The sequence below is a fragment of the Solea senegalensis genome, linkage group LG9, assembly GCF_019176455.1.
Source record: "Solea senegalensis isolate Sse05_10M linkage group LG9, IFAPA_SoseM_1, whole genome shotgun sequence".
Lineage (NCBI taxonomy): Eukaryota > Metazoa > Chordata > Actinopteri > Pleuronectiformes > Soleidae > Solea > Solea senegalensis.
The window spans coordinates 3,096,177-3,114,577 of NC_058029.1; the positions used below are offsets into that span (position 1 = coordinate 3,096,177).

At 40.6% G+C, this 18,401-nt stretch overlaps 2 protein-coding genes and 1 non-coding gene across 4 annotated transcripts; 2 read left to right on the forward strand and 1 right to left on the reverse strand.

Annotated features, from left to right (window-relative positions):
• The first annotated feature begins 1,595 nt into the window (after window positions 1–1,595).
• On the forward strand, window positions 1,596–4,934 carry LOC122774165 (G-protein-signaling modulator 1). The gene is made up of 5 exons (XM_044033223.1): window positions 1,596–1,729; window positions 2,132–2,563; window positions 2,901–3,066; window positions 4,075–4,307; window positions 4,395–4,934. The coding sequence occupies exons 2-5, from the start codon at window positions 2,177–2,179 to the stop codon at window positions 4,533–4,535; spliced, it is 927 nt and encodes a 308-aa protein (XP_043889158.1). The 5' UTR covers window positions 1,596–1,729; window positions 2,132–2,176; the 3' UTR covers window positions 4,536–4,934.
• Window positions 4,935–8,058: 3,124 nt separating this feature from the next.
• Window positions 8,059–15,353, forward strand: dnase2 (deoxyribonuclease II, lysosomal). Of its 2 annotated transcripts, none has more exons than XM_044033320.1 (7): window positions 8,059–8,123; window positions 9,691–9,788; window positions 9,970–10,141; window positions 11,229–11,331; window positions 12,136–12,300; window positions 14,640–14,837; window positions 14,912–15,353. In XM_044033320.1, exons 2-7 carry the CDS (start codon window positions 9,691–9,693, stop codon window positions 15,283–15,285), a joined length of 1,110 nt encoding a protein of 369 aa, XP_043889255.1. In that variant the 5' UTR covers window positions 8,059–8,123; the 3' UTR covers window positions 15,286–15,353. The 2 variants fall into 2 exon arrangements, with proteins under 2 accessions (XP_043889255.1, XP_043889254.1); XM_044033319.1 differs by lacking the exon at window positions 8,059–8,123 and adding an exon at window positions 8,299–8,453.
• On the reverse strand, window positions 14,288–14,359 carry trnae-uuc. Its single transcript has one exon. It is a non-coding gene; the product is annotated as a tRNA-Glu (tRNA).
• Window positions 15,354–18,401: the final 3,048 nt, after the last annotated feature.

Consider the following 18,401-nt stretch of genomic DNA (forward strand, 5'->3'; position numbering starts at 1 on the left):
CTACACTCGTTTCTGATTGGTTAGCTGTGAATCCGTCCGACTTCATGCCATTAACAACATTCTGATTGTGACAATAGCTAACTTGTTAGCTCACTTGTTCACGTGATAATTAAATAATAAAAACGTGTGAGAAAAAAATCCAGCAACTTTGAGGTTACATTAGCATTAGCAACCATTAGTGACTTTTTATGGTGTTGTTCCTCTCTCCTACAACGTCCAAGTGTCCAATGGTTCCTGGCCTCTTTGTTTTGTTTTTCTTTTGAACAAAACAAGCGCGGTGCTAACTTGATTGGAGCGCGTTGTGTCACAGTTTGTGCCAAATGAGTGGATGGTGACATTTCATGTCAGACCGACCTCTATGAACAAGCTGAAATTATGACCATTTGTCCCAGGTGTACCAAAGTGTGTGGGCATATCGGTTAAAAACAAGCAGCAGTTTTGACATCTCTGGTCACGTATGTGTTGAGGCGGTATTCTGTGGTAGACTGTGTGGCACTAAAGGAGTGACAAGCCTGGGTAAAATGCAAACAAGCAATTTTACAGAATGACAGAAGTGCTATTAGCTGCTAAAAGCAGCAGTGTTCTTATGGGGGCAGCCAAACGGGAAATCAAGGGGGGAGTTCTCGCTGAAGGAATACCCCATGACCTCGGAAATTCCGTGTTCCAACTACTTACGGAAGTAGTTGTGGTTACGTTCAGACTGATTTATTTGTGTGTAGCTCCTTAGAAAACCATCTCCCCTTCTTTCATAAAATTACAATACAATTTTCTTGATTGTATGTTACGGAGGATAAAAAATTTGGGACTCTCCCACAAATTTGCCCTTACAGCAGGTCAACAGAGCACTAACATTTTTATTTTGCCACCAACCAATGCTCTCCATATATATCTTTTTTTTCCCTTTTGGTTCTTTTTTTCTTTGGGTGAATAGCTATAGCTGGTTTTAAGCATGTCATCCTCACAATTTCAACCACATTATTTTAGAAAAGAAAGGAAATAGCACAATGCTGTCATTGTAGAGTACTAACAACCGAGCGGTGCAAACCTGCATATGATAAAGGAGATTATATGTGGTCTGGTGTTGCTGTGCTACCGTCCCACCACAGCCACATGCACACAAATAACCCGTCAGATTATACTGTCTCAGTTTTGACGTGACAATCTCACTTCAGTCAGTCCTCCCTCGCTTGTCTGCCTATACTTCTCCTTTTTGCCACAAGTCAACAGGATGTGAGCCAAAACCACAACCCCATCAGAAAACTGTGCGCTTGTTTCAACACGTTGCAAATGGGGCCTGACATAATCAAATGAGCAGCAAGTAAAATGCAGCAACTGCTTTGACGGCTTAAGACTTAATCTCTGGTTATTTGGAGGGGAGAAAAAAAACGGTAGGGTGGCAGTTTACTTGCTCAGCGGAGGTTAACAGTTATATTTCACATGAGCATGACTTGTCAGATATGGGGCAAATAAACAGGGGTGGGCTGTGGTAAGAGGAACAGGAAGAGAGGAGTCAAGAGAGAGAGAGAGAGAGAGACAGAAGGTAGACAGGCAGTCAGTCAGTCAGTCAGACAGACAGAGAGAGAGCGAGAGCTTGTCACACCCGTGTGTGTGTGAAAAACCTTCACAGCAGGTTTGTTTTTCTTCTCAAAAAAGATATTGGCAAGTGTCACACTAACAATGCTGTGCTGTGGTGACTCCAGGAGATGATGTTTTGAAGGGAAAGATCAAGGTAAGACATTTCTTGTTTGCTACTCAAAAGGAACACAACAGGGGAATATAACTGTCAGTGAAACTTTTTTTTGGGGGGGGGTTATACAACAAGAAAGAAGCGGCTCACATTGTCACACACTGTTGTTGACATACGGCTACGGGAATACATTACTTAACTTTGGATTTTCAGCTTAAATGTGTGTAGCCAACATGCTTGGACTTGCCAAACTTGTTCCTCTGGACTTTCTGTGCAGCAGGGAAGACACAGCTGCAGTCTTCATGTCTATTTTGAGCCAGTTCAGGGTTGATATATGTGGTGTTTACTGATTTCCTCTTCTCTGAAGTGTTGATAATGATGCTCTCGATGGCTTTGCCTTGGTATCTTTGACCTCAGCCGTGTTTCTGTACGTCCTCTTCTCAGGGTTTGACGGCGAGATTACTGGACCGCACAGACATCAACGTTGAAATGACTGAAGAGGGGCCATTGGATGTTCTCGTCATCACTGAGGAGGGAGACGCTGAAAGCGGGGCGACAGGCAGTTTGGTTGTGACTACACAGCGCTTCACCGGAGAGTCTCCTCAGAAAGAGGAAGAGGAGAAGAATGAAGATTTAGTCAGTAAAATATGTTTGAATGAGCAGAGCTCGGAAAAGCAACACAGCGACACGGAGCGTGGCCAGATGGGAAAGTACACTGATGATGGACAGAACAGAGAGGGGCTGACAGATGAAATGAGGATTAATGAAAGATCTGAGGAAGCCTGCGACACAAACGAGGAAAAGGTCTCTCAAAATGTCCCACAACTGGACATAAAGATGTTGAAAATATCAGAGCCACATGAGGATCCAAAAAAGGTTTGTTAAGTGTTTTTTACTCCACTTAACCTTTGTTTCCTCGTGCAGTGAAAGTACTGTGGCCCTTAGTAACTCGCCTAGCAGGTTAGATGGCAAACAAAGTGTTTGTATTGTTCTCGACTGTTGTCGACGACAGAGGCAGCATGCACTCTGCGAGGAAAACAATCTGGTGATGGAAAAACAGCAGGTGTGATTTTGTTACTGAGCATGTGGGAGTACGTAGGAGTCAAGTGAATTCTTTTGCTGTGCCAACAAACGGTCTGTGCCACTCACTGACAAACCTTTCCTCCCGCTGCCCTCATTTTCTTTTCTGCCACCTACTCACATTTTTCCTCAGACTCACCGCTTAACCCCTGACTTCCCAGACGCTCTGTACGAGCTGCTCTGCACCCTCCAGGAGGGACGGCGGCTCAACGACCAGCGCTGCTCCTTCAGGCTGGAGAGTGGCGTCCAGAGGCGGAGGTGCCACTCGGAGCCCAACACAAACAAACCGGCCAGAAGAGGTGGGAACATGTTCACAGGATGTGGTGTTTATTTCAAAACTGTGGTGTGAAATTACATTACATTTAGACTGTTATCAGCTCCTCTGTCTGTCAGTGCAGCAGCGTTGAGACTTTATGTCAAGACAGAGGGAGGCAACAATGCGTTAGTAAAGCGAGATGGCGTCACGGCCGAAAACACAATGAATGTGTCCCCGAAAGAGTTTAAAAAGTCAATTCTACTGCTCAAACCAACTCCGCTCAGCAGTTTGACTGCAGGGTCGAACTCCTCTCGTACCCGTCTCCCCCTGCTCTTCTGCTGTATACACACAAACGCTCCCTCGGGGGCCTGTACACACGAGAACAAGTTGTTATACACAGTAATGTCAAACAGCCACTCGTGTGTTTTCATGTATACACCACTTTTGCTGTTGCGTTCTTTGTCTTCTTTCTTGTGTTCTTGGGGATTTTGTGAGCAGCTGTTACGCCTAGGCTCCACGTCTCTCCAAGTTACAGCGCCACATACAGGCCACATGGGGCATATATACTCCATGACGTGACAACAGCATTTGGACGCATTTAGAATGGAATAGAATAGAAACTTGATGTCTCCATAGGGGAATAGTTTATTGGCATGACCACACAGATAGAAAAAAAGAAAAACACACAACACTTGGGAGGGCTCTGTGTGTATTAATACATCTTTTGAAATGACGATGATGTTTGTGGCGAACGTTTTGAGAACAAAACGAAAAAGCCTCTGTAGGGACAGTTCTGTTTCTGTCAGGCCTGATAGAAACTCGAATGTTTTGTCGTTCCTGTTCACACAGACCAAACAGAGGCACAACAACTGACTGTTTTAAAACTGCCAGATGACGAAACTGGTGCAGCTGTTGCATTTGTTTCCAATGTAAAGCTGCTGAGTCATGCCACTCGAGCTGACATGACATGAAACTAACCGCTCACTGTGACTCAACGGTGCCGTCCAAATCTTGACCTCTCTCCGATACCTGTCCTCTCACGTCTCTGCAGTCATCTTCTCCTCCCTGACTTCGCTGCAAAAAGAGGAGTTTTTCGAGCTGGTGGCCACGGCACAAGCCCGCCGGCTCGACGACCAGAGGGCGCTGCTCGAAAGGTCCCCGCCACCCAAACCGAGGTTCAGAAGCTTCAGAGGCAGCATCAAGCAGCTCTCCCTTGTGAGAAAGCCCGCACCAGTTCCTCCTGTGCCGAAAGAGGATCTGTATAATATGATTCTCACGACACAGGTAAGCAAAAAAAACGTTTGTTTGTTTGTATGGATGCTTTTGCCAAGGTGTGAGGCGTTCACTTTCCCAATTATCCTGCACCCGTAGGCTCAGGGAAGACTGGAGGACCAGCGCAGCAGAGCTCCAGGTCCCATGGACGACGAGGACTTCTTCTCCCTGCTCCTGAAGGTCCAGGGCGGACGCATGGAAGAGCAGAGGACTGAACTCCCGTGCATGCTGCAAACCTGAGATGGAAAGAATGGACTGTATCGGGCTCACATGGAGGCCATTGCGGTATTTTTTTTAATCGTTTTAGCCCAGTTTCTTTTTTAAAAAGCAGGGTTTTTGTCTTAACCCTGATGATGGTGTTGGTCAGTGTTAAAGCTGTTGAGAATGTTTGAGCAGCAGAGCTTTTACCACGACGTGATCAAATATTGTGAACGTATATATTTTTGTCGGTCAGAGTAAACAGGGTCAGTAAATACTGGGTTTTTTTGGTCCAGGTTCTTGCCCTTTTTGTTTGAATGTCTGTCATGAGTGTTTGACTGGTTCCTGTTCTGGATGCGGATGAGGCATGAGTGTACTCATCTCTGCTGTTCTCATTTTTTTCTTGAATCTCCTCCACAAATAAACAAAAACACAATTGCACCTGAGCCATTTGCATTCATCCATTTATTTAATTTGTACAAATATAGAGATTTAACCCCAATGAGGACATCAAAATGTTAAAAAAACACACATTGTTTTAAACCAGGGGTCTGAAACTCAAATCCCCCGAGGGCCATATATAACACATGATAACATGATATTACATCATATTGCAATAACTAATGTGATGATGATATTTTACACAATTTCAAAGTAAAAGTGCTTGTTTTGATATTGAGTGAATGATTTATGATGCAAAAAGGAATCCAAATAACAAAAATAATAAATGTAATTAAAATACCTAGCAAGCTTATATCTATATATATATATATTTAATGTTGAATGTAATACAATTAATGTGATGAATATCATTGAATGTAGTATTATTATTATTATTACTAATAAAAAACATTGCTAACAAAGAATACCCTGTGTTTTACTATAGGAAGAGGATGTCACGGGCCATGTTTTCATTATGACATGATAATTGTGCAGGAGGGGCACATGAAATCTATTAGGGGGCCACATATGGGCCCACGGGCCCCGAGTTTGAGACCTCTGTTTGTATGTATCTTTATCTTGCGACTACAAGCATTTAATGATGTGACGTTCCATTTACAGAAAGTAGCAAACGGAGCCAACGAAAGTTAATTATTTATTGAACAAATGAAGTGAGAACACGTGTTATCTCAAAGTTCCTGAATTTACATTGATTTCATTTTTATTGAAGGCGGGAGGCAAACAGCGGAGGATATTTTAAGTCGCCGCAAAACACGCTTTTCAGTCAAATATGATGTGTGTTTTTTCACGGTCGACATGGCGACGGGGACGTCGTCAGCCCAGTGTTGACTCTGACACGAGTGTATCATAAAAGCTATGATCCATTTTGATTTTAAAAGCCCATAATGGCCAAAATGTAAACATTCATACAGACAGGGATTAGTCGCGTGACCTTGTCTCATGTGTGTTCAGACTGTGAGTTGTACCTGATTAAACCTGATTTACACATGTGAGAGTGTGGCTACTTCCTGTTACCACCATTCTTTTACAAACAAAAGATAAAACCCTGACCGCAACCCAAACCCTGACCTAACCCACCCCTTTATTACAACAACATGATTTAAGCACTTCTTTATCATTAGTGTGTTTACTATTCATTCAATGTTTTATGTAATTTTTAGCACTCTCACTAACCAGGGAATCATGTGTAGAAATGTATAGTATTCGGCTTAATAGAGTTACTATGTAATAAAGTCTCTTTTAACTATTTTATATGATGTATAATGTTATTACAATTATAAATCAATGCCATTTTCATGATAAATAATACTGGGATTGTTTCTTATTGCTCTTTTAGAACAGATTTTACTCAAAATGAATGGGAATTTTACTACATTCTTCCATTTGTTTTATATAATTTTAACCCTAACCCTTAATGTGTATTTATTCACCCCATGTGGTGATGTGGAGTAACAAATTACCATTCAATAGTCTGACAATTGTGATTTAATAATACAGTTTTAATGGGTTATGGCAATGGCAGGACACTGGGGGGGTCATCTTAGGCCATCTTTGAGGCTCTCTAACCCTGCTCCTCTTGCTTCTCTACTCGAGCATCAGAGCCTAATATAGCAACCATGACAGGATGAATGTCCTTGAGGGGTCTAACCCCTCAAGGACATAGATGTTTGGTAACAACGCAGAGCCAAATTTTCAAGTCCAAGTTCAGGGGATGTCCTCAAATGTGGGTTTATCTGGAAGGAAACAATGCAGTTAGTATCAGGAAAGGTTGACTTTAATGCACACCAATTTTCATTGCTTTGGCATCACTCCTTCTGAGTCAGCCTATGAGCTTTTTTTATCCCAGAAACAAAATATGTGATTATTTTACTTAAAAAACCTTGAAAACAGGAAGTCATGTACTTTGCACATGAGTAGGAGAAACTGGGTTTTAGGTGCAGGATCAAGTAACGACAGTCTGTTTAGCTAAGAGGAAATCTTTGAGAGGAAGTCCCGTTAGTCGGCACAACGGAGGTTAGAGGTGACGAGAGGGCACTGTGTTACTTCCTCAAACAGAGCAGAAACTTGTGGGGTGTGATAGCAACACTCATATCAAAAGAAGAAAAGAGAAAATATATAAATACATCATGTATATATATATATATATGTATATATACATATATATATATATATATATATATATATATATATATATATATATATATATATATATATATATATATATATATATATATATATACATATATCAGGTTAAATAACAGTGAAGACAGACAGAAAGTATGAGGGAATATGCAGCAAACACAAAATAGAAACATTTATGCTCGCGTGTACAAACAATCCGGCCAACAAGATGAGAAGTCATTTTGTCTTGAATTTATTTTTTAGAGCCTCGAGCTGTACTGAGTCAGCGAGTGATATGAGGCGGTCAAAGTTTCAAACAAAGAAGAGGAACACGGAGGGAGAATAACAACATGCAATACAAAGAAAGGTTGTGAAAGAGTTAAATTCACACAGTTCCTCTTAAGACGTACATGTGTTTCTGCAACCGATCAACATGAGTTTGCAATATTATTTTGTATCTATGACGACTAATCTATAGTTCCCTCCAGTGGAGAGATGGATTTTCTTTTCAAACAGAGTTGTTTTTTTAGATTAGTTTGTTGATTGTTTTCAAGTGGCCAAACTTTAAAGCCTTTCAGAAGTGATTTGATCTCGTTCTCACCCTGGCATGGCATGCTATTTAAAATCCTAGACGGCACCATTAATAATGTTTGCCAAAATTATCAATAAAATATCACTTTTTTTTAAAATCCCACAAGGGTAAAGCAGTTGATCTGTAAAATAGGTGAGACTATGAGGGTAATTAGGTAATTAATAATGAATACAAAATAAAATGCATAAATAAGCAAGAAATATGTCAAATCTAAAAACAGCACAAGCGGTAAAATCAGTTAAATGGTACTAAGTTCTAATTTAAAGTATTAACATATGGAAAATCAAAACATCAATTTAATTTAACTACATTGTGCATTTTATTTTATTTTGGTGGCTATAGGAAGACAATATTTTGTTTTTCCGCTTTTGTTTACTGACCCGCCCACCAGTTGACGTCACCAGCCACGTGAATAAATCCCTCGGACTTTTACACAAGGATCGGACAAGAATGAGGTATTTGCTGAACATTTGAACTAAAACTAACAATTAATGTATGTTGTCGCCAGTTTTGTTTGGATTAGTTTTCCTGGAGGCCCATGCTACCTTTTTTTTAACCTGTTTTAATGATAATTGTTATCATTTCCCCCTTAAACTGGAGCTAACGACGTTTCGCTACATTTTATCCAACGTCACTGTCTCATCCTGCTCGTTTTGTCTTAGAGAAAAACGAGGATGTAGCTCGAAAATGAAACTTGCCCGGCGTGAGTGAAAATAAAGAAAGTCAGTGTAAATGTAAATTCTGAGATAAGACAGGACAACAGACGTATGTGGACAGACACAGAGGTCAGTATGTGTGCTTATATCAAACGTGTTTTCAGACTTTCAGACGCCAACGTGCCTGTACCTGTATGTACTTATTTACATGGTTAGAGACTCGTGTCTAATTTGGTTTATTTATTTTTTAACCAATGTGCTGCTTCTAACTGCAATGAAATAGACGCTTTGTGGTGGTGATACATTTACTCAAGTACTTTCAGTACTTACACTTTAGGCTAACTATACTTAAAAAGACAAACATTGCACTGTTTACACTACACTTACATAACTTCAGATGAATTACTCTGTACAGTACTAATTGCTAATACTGTCATACTTTCAGTAACACCTCACCTCAAGTCCTCCCATTAACTTTACATGTCATTAAGCATTTATTCGCAGTATATTAATTTAGTATAGTATAGTATTAGTATTATTATAGCTGTATACAGCAATTTTGACTAAAATACATTATATTCAAAAGTTAACTACTTTTATTTTTTATTAATTGCAATGAAATGGGCATTGTGTGGTAGTGGTATAATTATTACACAAGTAATATACAAGTGTTTACTAATGTGCAATATTTTCAACAGTTATAATGCCTCTTAAAAATACACATTTTATATTAATACATCATATTTGTTAAAAGCTGTCATTCATTACTAGCTCTCGATTTCAATATTATTGCAAACATTTTTTTAAACTTTTTTAATTGCTGTGAACAAAAGTTATCGTAATAGTACCTAGGTATTCATTAATCCGATATCCACTTGAGTTATAGTTTTCTAATGAAAATCATTTGTGTACAAGAATACAATAACAGCAGACTAGTTGTTAAAGGTAGTGAAACAAACTGAAATACAAAAAGGGAACTGGTTATCATAACTTTGTCACCAGAAAGAAGAGTAACGTTAACCTTTACATTCCACTGAAACACTGTAGGTTTTGTTTAAACTCGTAATCAAAGGGATTTACAAACACTAGCAAAAATAAATATGCAGCGACTAACAACCTTTGGGCTTGTAAGTACACGTTTCAGATATTTAAAAAAACTTGTGAATCTACCCTTTATTTACACAAACCCTCACCCTGTTCAGCCTTCAACTGCTGTTTACTTTATATATATGATACATTTTTTAAAACATTTACACTTTACTACCTTACTACTTTTTCACTGTCTGTCCTGCTGCAACATTGTAAATGTCCCCGTTGTTCTCATAAAGGATTATCATCTTAACCGGAAATCTCCTTCTCCTCATAGATGTTTCTCTTAATTTCCCTGCTGATCGTCTTTGTGCCACTAGAGGGAGGCAGCACACCAATCAGCTGCTACAATGACAAAGGAGATGCTGTTGACTGGTAACTCGCTGAACTGTATTTCATGTTAGTTATTTCATATCATGTTGGTAGCAGAGTATTGCACATGGTTTTCTTTTCATGCAGATGAGACATTTAATAAAGCTGAAATAGTAATTTAGTTCTTAAGTCTTTCTTACATTTTGACAATTAAAATGTCTGTCTGTCTCTGTCACTCTCTCAGGTTCTATCTGTACAAGCTGCCTAAACAACATGGCAGAAAAGCCCGGTCTGAGGGTGAGATGTATTTACTTATGGACAAAGGCAGTGAGGGATGGACTGAAGGGAAAGTGACAGTGAACGACACCTCAGGAGCTCTGGGCCGGACAGTGGGACAACTGTACTCACAAGGAAAGGTCTGCTCCCGATGCTATTATATTTTATGATAAACTTAGATATATTTCAGTTCCTATTGCATTTTTGCTTGGTTATGAAAGAGATTCCTGCTGCAAAATGTACACATTTTGATCTCTTTAATCTGTTTGGATTACAATTATTAATGTTGACATCAAAAAAACACAGGGCAACTCTACTGTACAGTTTAGTTGTAGGTGATAATTCAAACTCCAACCCTAAAAAACCCAATTAAGTAAAACAAATATACAGCCTAGAAGTGCATCACACAATTTGAAGGAATCAAGTTGTCCAGCAGTGGACGCTGTGGCCCTTTTTGTTTGAAAGAAGACAACTGCAGCAAACTGTCTTCGTGAGCAGACAATCGCAACACCACCGTGTGTGGAAGTAGCTAGTGGTCACATAAGACTATTGCGGTCAAGTCTCACGTGAATACGATAGTGTGAATCTGAAAATCTATTGTTTTAAAGCACAACTGTAATATTTGGCTGTAAGTTTTGGTTTTGGTGTCAGTTTGAAAGTTTTAATTTATCTTTTAAATAAAAATGATAGATCATATGCTAATCAACAAGTTTAGGTTTTTGGAACTGACTTTAGTTGTTTATGAATTTGAATCCCCATTAGCATTAAGTAGTGCTTCCTGAAGCAACATTGGCATCACATATTAAGAATTTCCCCTAGACATCAGCTTAAATAGAATATAAAGCAGATGTAATTTATTTTTGCCTGCATTTGCTGTTTTTGCAGACACACAGACACTTTATAATGCAGTGATAAGGTGTTTTCTTTTTTTTTTAGAGAAGTGTTTCTTTAAATACCACTTATCATCTGAGTAGATGAAAATTCAAAGCTGAAAATGAGAACTGAAAATGCACACTATCCAGTTTGTGTCAGTGCAGCTGTGGGCATACTAATGCAACAGCTTTAAACGCAGGATCATACAAAACATGTATGAGAACTTATACTTCCTTTTTAACGTTGTTTTGCTCTTTTATTTTCAAGTTTCAGCTTAAATGGAATGGTGTGTTTGTGGTTTTGTTGTGTGTTTGGCATGAATTTAATTATGAATTATGTCTGTCCGCTTCACAGAACACAGAGTTAGCGTACATCCTTTACAATGACCAGAAGCCGACTGAGGTTCGTGGAAACAGATGGGAGAGCAGCAGTGGAAGCAAGAGGGGACACACGAAAGGTGAACACCAGAACAATCCTATATAAAATACACTATTTGCTCCTACACAGTTTTAGTGTTATACTTTATATTAGATTTTCCGGGGAAAGGGAACACTCGATGAATATCTTGCATGAAACGATTACTTAATTAATAATTTAATAAAAATTAATCGATTACTGACTTAATCATCAACTATTTAGCGTCTTAAATGTGAATATTTTATGGTGTCTTTGCTCCATATAATAAAGAAATCATTAAAATTTAATTATTGTAGCCTGGGGATAAAACAAGACATTTATAATTATGAATATATTCATAATTTTCAGGTTTGGTAAACACTGATCAACATTCGTCAACAATTTCTGACATTTTATGGACCAAACGATTCAATTAATCGAGAAAATAATCAATGGATTAATTGATTATGAAAATAATCTTTAGTTGCAGCCCTACTAGCTACACAAGGAGATCAGCCATAGGAAAGTTTCAACTTTAAACCTATTTAGAAATGACCAAGATACCATATAATATACACCAGTTTTCTGTATTCTCATGGTATACTGTACTTTATGACGTACATTTTTCATAGAAAAGCCTGACAATGGACAGGGATTACACATAGTGTTATTGTAATCTGACAAATAATCCAGATGGTCAAAATAGATAAATTCATATTTTTGTGAACAGCACAACAGGCACAATAAGATGAAGCTTCAGTTTATAAATCATTGGCTTGTTTGTGTTGTTTCAGCTGCACTGGCTTTGTTGACCCAAGTACTTGACATGGATTTGTTTGACGTGTCTTTTATCTCTGCTCCTCAGGTGTTGTGCTGCTTGATAAAAATCAGGGCTTCTGGTTGGTTCACAGCACTCCTCACTTCCCCGCTGTACGGCAGGCTGGAGAGTATTACTACCCCGACAGTGGTGTCAACTATGGACAAAACTTCATCTGCGTGACCTACCCGCTCGACCACTTCCAGACTATTGGTAAGACTTGAGTCGTGTGACAGTATGTGGCCCTTCTTTTTAAAAAAATGGATAGCTCTGATCCAGAAGCCAGAAATCCCGCATGGCTGTGATATGATTAACAGTACATCAGCCTGTTGTGATCCATCATTCAATTTTATCTGTTACTTGTGTAAACTCTTACAAATTGGCCTCAGTGATGCCGTCACCCATTGGTTTGAAGCTAAAGAAGAAGCAAGACATGAGAGTGCAAGGACTGGCCTAACAGCCGCTTTCAATCACACCATAGCTCCGCTCTAAAGCGTGGTCGTCTGTTGTCGTCTATTTGGCTCTAAATGGAACCACAATTTACTAAATGGATGTCATGCTGTATTGATAGTAATTATGACCATAATATCAGGAGGAAAGTGTTGCTAGCATGATAGACCAAGGGAGAGGCAGGGTAATTTTCACATAAATTTACGTACAAACCAGTGGAGTCACCCCCTGATGGCCATTCAAGAGAATACATGTTTTAGACACTTCCATACTGGCTCCTCTTTCCAGATTTGTAGACTGTATCCCCTATTATTCCTCTCCTCCGCTCTCCTTTTGACTTTATTTTTCACAACAAATAGCTATTTGACTGAGTAGTTTGCTTATTAGACGGGGAATGGACAGGGAAAGTTGCTCTGCAGGTGTACTTACAGACAGCTGACCTATATTGGAACATGAAACTTTTGAACATTTATTACATTTACTACTGTGTATAGGAAGTTTGACCTCCAGATATAAATATTAGACTCAAAAAACATCATGAAATTAAATTGCTGCCCTTAATGGAGACAATTTAATCTAAATCATACGCGCTGAACTTTTAAATAATAGAAATGTTTCAATTTAGTTTCCCACAAAGGAGCAGATGCTGAAGATTCGTGGTAAAAAAAAACAACAAATATTTTTGAATCAAACCTGCAAACGCTGAGACGGTGAGTGTCATTGAATCACAAGCCACGCTCTGTGTTGTCAGTGCCGGAATTCATCAGTCATTATTGAGCCACTTAATAATCCACTCAGGTATCAGGATATAATCTCCATCAGAGATAATGAGAGTAAACAGGTGTCATCACCGCGTCTGGCTGCTGCCGCTGCAGTTCACTGGCAGACCCCGGCAGTTGGCACAGTTGCTATAGCAGTGCCTGGGGGTAATGTATTTAGACTTGAGCTTTTGTAACCATAGCGATATTGGCCCTCACACTGCGGCAGGCGTTTGCTCTGCCGGATTCTTGCCTCTCCAGCTGGGGTGTTGAGACGTGCGGCGGTGTTTTCGGGGTGTGTCGCAGTCAGAACAGCAGAAGGTGATTAAAGCCGTGTCATGTTTCATTTATGAAGCCTGAATGTGCACAGGAACAACACTGCGAGTCGACACGCTGCATACAGAAGATATTACCTGGCAGTTAGACTCATTTGTCCACATTATCAGTTTGAATTGTGGATTTGCTTAGCACTAAGACGTGTGTGTGTAATATCTGGAGTTATCGATTAATCGGTTTGAAGCTTTTTCCATGATTAAAACAAGATTTCTGATTGTTTCAGCTTCTTAAATGTGAATATTTTCTTCGTTTCTTTGCTCCCGGTAACAATGAAATCATCGCTAGCAGCAGAAACATTCAAAGACGATTCACTGCCTCACATTTACAGACTGTTGTGTTTGTCAGTGTTTTAACTTCTTTCTCTCACAAGTCGCTTCATTTTTGCTAAATTTAGCAAACTTTTAAGGCACTTGTCCACTGTGACGCCTCGAGAGTAAACGACAGAAAAGACACAATTTCAAACATAATCACCCAATCACCGAGAGCTTCATCGTCATGAGGATATTGTTTGGAATAAAAAAAACAGTATCTTGTTCAGGGGTATCCAGGATTTGAACTGACAAGCTCAATTCCCTTTACTGAACACAGAGCTCCAATCTATAACCCTGAGTTTAAGGTTTTCATGCCCTTCTGACTGAGGAACTTGGATAAATATGTTCCCATACTGGGAGTTGAACCCGGGCCGCCTGGGTGAAAACCAGGAATCCTAACCGCTAGACCATATGGGATCTTGATAACTGTCAGGATTCCTTACATCACATGAAGTGACATGTTGGTGGTACCTGTCTGTCTCTGCAGCCTCTGGTTATTGACGCATCTCTGTTATCTCTGGATATCGATATTCAGTGATTTCATCAGCTCAATACTGGGCTTAAATATGGTATTGGCTCATCTGTCTTTATACCCATCCCGTTTTCCATCAGTCACTTGTTGATGTTGACCTCTAAACCGGTGTCGTCGTACATGTGGCAGCATTTCTCATTATTTTGATTCCGTTTCTCTCCACAGGAGAGCAGCTGCAGATCAATCAGCCCAATGTGTACGACTGCGACGTCCCCGAGTCCTTGGCGTCGCTGGTTCCTGCTCTGGCTGCCGTCTGTGATGAGAAACACGCGTCCAAAACTGCGTCCAACCGCAGCGTGACTTTGACGTCAAAGGACGGAGCAAAGTTCATCAGCTTCGCCAAAGGCGCTTCTTTCAAAAACGGTACGACTCAGTTTAAAGTTTGACGCTTGCTTGACCTCGTTTCAGCTTAGTGACCGTCCTCTCTGCTCCATCAGACCTCTACCACTCCTGGGTGGCCCCAACGCTGCAGTCCGACCTCCTGGTCCAGTTCTGGATTCGCTCCACAGGCATCCTCCCATCCGACTGCTCACTGGGCTGGAAGGTCCTGGACATCCAGCTCATTAACCCGGGGCAGACGTTCACGTTCAAGACGAGCGACGATCACTCCAAGTGGGCCGTCAGCACCGCGGCGGCCGGAGGGGATGGCGTGGGAGGCGGCTGGGTTTGTGTGGGAGACATAAACCGCAACATGGCGGAGGAGGCGCGAGGAGGAGGCACCGTGTGTCAGCAGCACCCGGCGGTGTGGAAGGCTTACCGGTCAGCAGCACTGCAGTGTGAGGACTGTGGAGGATCAACCATCCAGTGTTGACGAACCAGGAGTCAACAAAGGCACTGAAAGACTTTCTTTTTTTTTATTAAAGGTACAGTGTGTAGAAATTAGCAACACTGATTGATTGAAACTGAAAAGCCCTGACCTCACTCTGAACCGCTGTGTCATCAGCTTCTTTACTGACCATTTGCCACTGTCTCCTTTTGTTTTTGTCCCAGTACATATAGCGACTTATTGGCGTGTTTCCACCAGCTCGACTCCTCCAGCTTTTCCACTAGCGATAATACCCAATGTCTTTTATGTTTTTTAGTACCTGCTCTGGCGAGGTTCCACGTGAGCTGAGGCGATACTATGCGCGACTGCCGGCCACGGATTGGTCAGAGTGCTGTCACAGGAAGAGACGTCCGACACAAGAATCTGGAAATGTCTAAAATATCGACATTTAACAGAGGAGTCTGGTGTATTTACAGTTACACTGAAAACAACTGCTTTACAAGTAACTCGTCACTCGTTTGTGCCGTTTCCTGCAGCCGCGCAGTGAAGACTCCGCCCACGTTGAGTAGGTAATATTTTGTAGTGGAAAACCAACCTAAACCGTGCCGTGCGTGAGGCAAGCTGGGACCATAGGTGGAAATGGTGGTTTATGTTGTAGAGCCCCGGGTGCCCGCACAAACCGAAATGATCATTTTCTCCTCCATTTTGAGCAGAGTCTGGGCGCCGGCAAGTACGGGACATCATCCGGAGAATTGGTCATCGCGTCAAAGTGAAATCTCCCCAAAGTTGAACATTTTCGACTCGAGTGCTGCAGCGATTGACGCGCGACATTCACACAATTCCCGCCGCACGCCGGTGGGGCCGATGCGAGCTTCTCGTCGACTTGCGTCTCTGCATTGTAAGTAAACTCCTCATATTTAGTCAGATGAATGACGGTGCGGGAGGAAGACAATCCGCATCATGATTTCTTAGAATATCAATCGATTATCTCGTATCTAACAACCTGGAGATGAGACTCAACTACTAGCGATCCTTCCTACTGCAGCTTTAACAACCCACCGACTGACGGTAATTAAATGTTGACGAGAACCTACTTAACGCCGCCTTTTCTCCATCCGAGTCCCATCCACTTCAAACCAGCACAGAGAAAAACACAAATCTCTCCCTCTCTCTCTCCACTTAATCTGAATATACTGCCCTCGTGGCGGAGCCCATTACTCACAATGAAAAACCCCATTGAGGAAATGCATTTCCGGGGGCCTTTAAGGCTAAAAGAGAAACATTTAAGTTGTTCATTTATTGTTCAGAATGACTTCTGGCTGTTACAAAATGGCCGCAGCATCTTCATCTGAAAGTGATGCATACAGAACAAAGCTGAAGCTGAAGGGACGGGTGTTCATTTTAACAAACACAAATCCTTCACAGTGAAACAGATTTAGTTAGAAGTGAGTTAAAAAAAAAAAAGCCTGGAAGCAGAGCACGGCTCATGAAAATGAAAGCTTTGGTTCGAGTGTCTTTGGAGCCGCAGGGTAGTTTTAACTGAGACGTAGGAGGCAATGCTGTAAAATAAACTCCCTGCTTAAATCAACGTTAGCTGAGGGTTTTTTTTTTGTTCGCAGCGAGAGAATCAAGCTGCAAATGTGTGAAAATAGCTTTTAAATGAACGAACGACGTGAGATGAATTGGATTTTGCTGTGCACGCACAATTTAACGGCAGTGAGGAGTGGTTTATTCCTCATTTACTAATGAAAGTCAATCTTTTTTTTTGGTTATGATGTTTCTCAGATTTGATATTCCACATGCGTACATTGACAGCTACACTGTGAGGATAAAGATGCTGGATGTAAAGACAAAAAAATCTTTTTTGTGGCACTTTATATTCACCGTGCTTTGTTTTCCTCCTCCATGAGAAAATTAGAAATGTCAGCGTTTGACACATGGAGACGGTTGTTAATGCTACTCAGCAGCAGCGGCGGCGGCAGTGTGGAAAATGAAGCCGTAGCACATCTCAGCACTCCAAAAAAGCAATTCATTCATATAAAAGTAAATTTATTACCACAAAAATAGGACATCCTGTATGTAGTGCATAAATAAGTATGAGAATAAAAGTGTAAGACTGCATTTCAGCCATGTACTGTACATTCTGATGCAAACATGGAGGGGAACAAGTGAGAACCCTTTACAGACAGAAAGGCACTGAAACAATAGCACACGTCATCGATTATTACCCAGAATCCTCTCCCTGGTTTTGGCCGCGCCCGGTGCCTCCGCCGCTGCAGTGGCCTCACAAGCACCGGGCGCGACGGGAGCTCGGCAACCAGAGGTCACAGGATTTGCGTCAGAGTTGAGGTTTTGAGTGGTTGCAAATCTGTCTCGTCAAATGTTTTGAATTTTAATAAAAAGGTACAGTGTGTAAAAAAAAAAATACATAAAACAAATTAGCAACATTCACCTCACCCTTCTCTTTTAAGCGTGATTTAAAAGCCGTGTCGCTTTCAATTAGCGTTAAAAACTCAAAAGATGTTTTTTTTTGTCCGCTGTGGGCTACTGTAAACACATGGTGGTCTCTGCAGAGCTGACCCCTGCTACTGATAAAAATAAACAAGAATTGCGTGATTGTATGCTTACATTTTTGTCAAATTAAAAAAAAAAGTCACTTTAATTTTACACACTGGACCTTTAAAAGCCGTTTAATATGTAGCACTGGACTTTCACTTAAATTTTTCAGTGTTTCCTAAAGGTTTGAAGGTTTAAAATACTTAAATCCCAAAAGCCAAATTCACATCCCAAAATCTGAGATTAAAGTTGTAGAATACCAAGCGAAAAATCGAAAATTGATTCTGGCTCCAATTACACAAACTTTCACCCAGTTACACTTTTTTTTTCCTACCACGTGAGTCATGTGATGCTGATGCTTGTTGAATGCAGTTTGTCTGCAAACAAACAAAACAACAACGTTACCTCACTCGGGTGTTTAACCTGATCGTTGGGTCCAGCTAATCCTCAGTATCCTGGATATTAATAATAAATCAGATTTTGGATTGGTAAAAATGTGGTCTCTCACATTATAGCACACAGAATACTTTGTGTTATTATTTGAATAATTCAAACCTTTTGTTTGTTGTCAATACTAAAAGAATCTCTTGGCTTTTAAAATCCAT

What these genes read in the sequence shown, in the direction of transcription:
- dnase2 (XM_044033319.1), top strand. An exon ending in AACTGTACTCACAAGGAAAG is followed by an intron (nt 10,142 to 11,228) that starts GTCTGCTCCCGA and finishes TCCGCTTCACAG; the next exon opens with AACACAGAGTTAGCGTACAT. An exon ending in AGGCGCTTCTTTCAAAAACG is followed by an intron (nt 14,838 to 14,911) that starts GTACGACTCAGT and finishes CTGCTCCATCAG; the next exon opens with ACCTCTACCACTCCTGGGTG.
- LOC122774165 (XM_044033223.1), top strand. Translation starts at nt 2,177, where the DNA reads ATGACTGAAGAGGGGCCATTGGATGTTCTCGTCATCACTGAGGAGGGA. An exon ending in AAACAAACCGGCCAGAAGAG is followed by an intron (nt 3,067 to 4,074) that starts GTGGGAACATGT and finishes ACGTCTCTGCAG; the next exon opens with TCATCTTCTCCTCCCTGACT. An exon ending in ATATGATTCTCACGACACAG is followed by an intron (nt 4,308 to 4,394) that starts GTAAGCAAAAAA and finishes CTGCACCCGTAG; the next exon opens with GCTCAGGGAAGACTGGAGGA.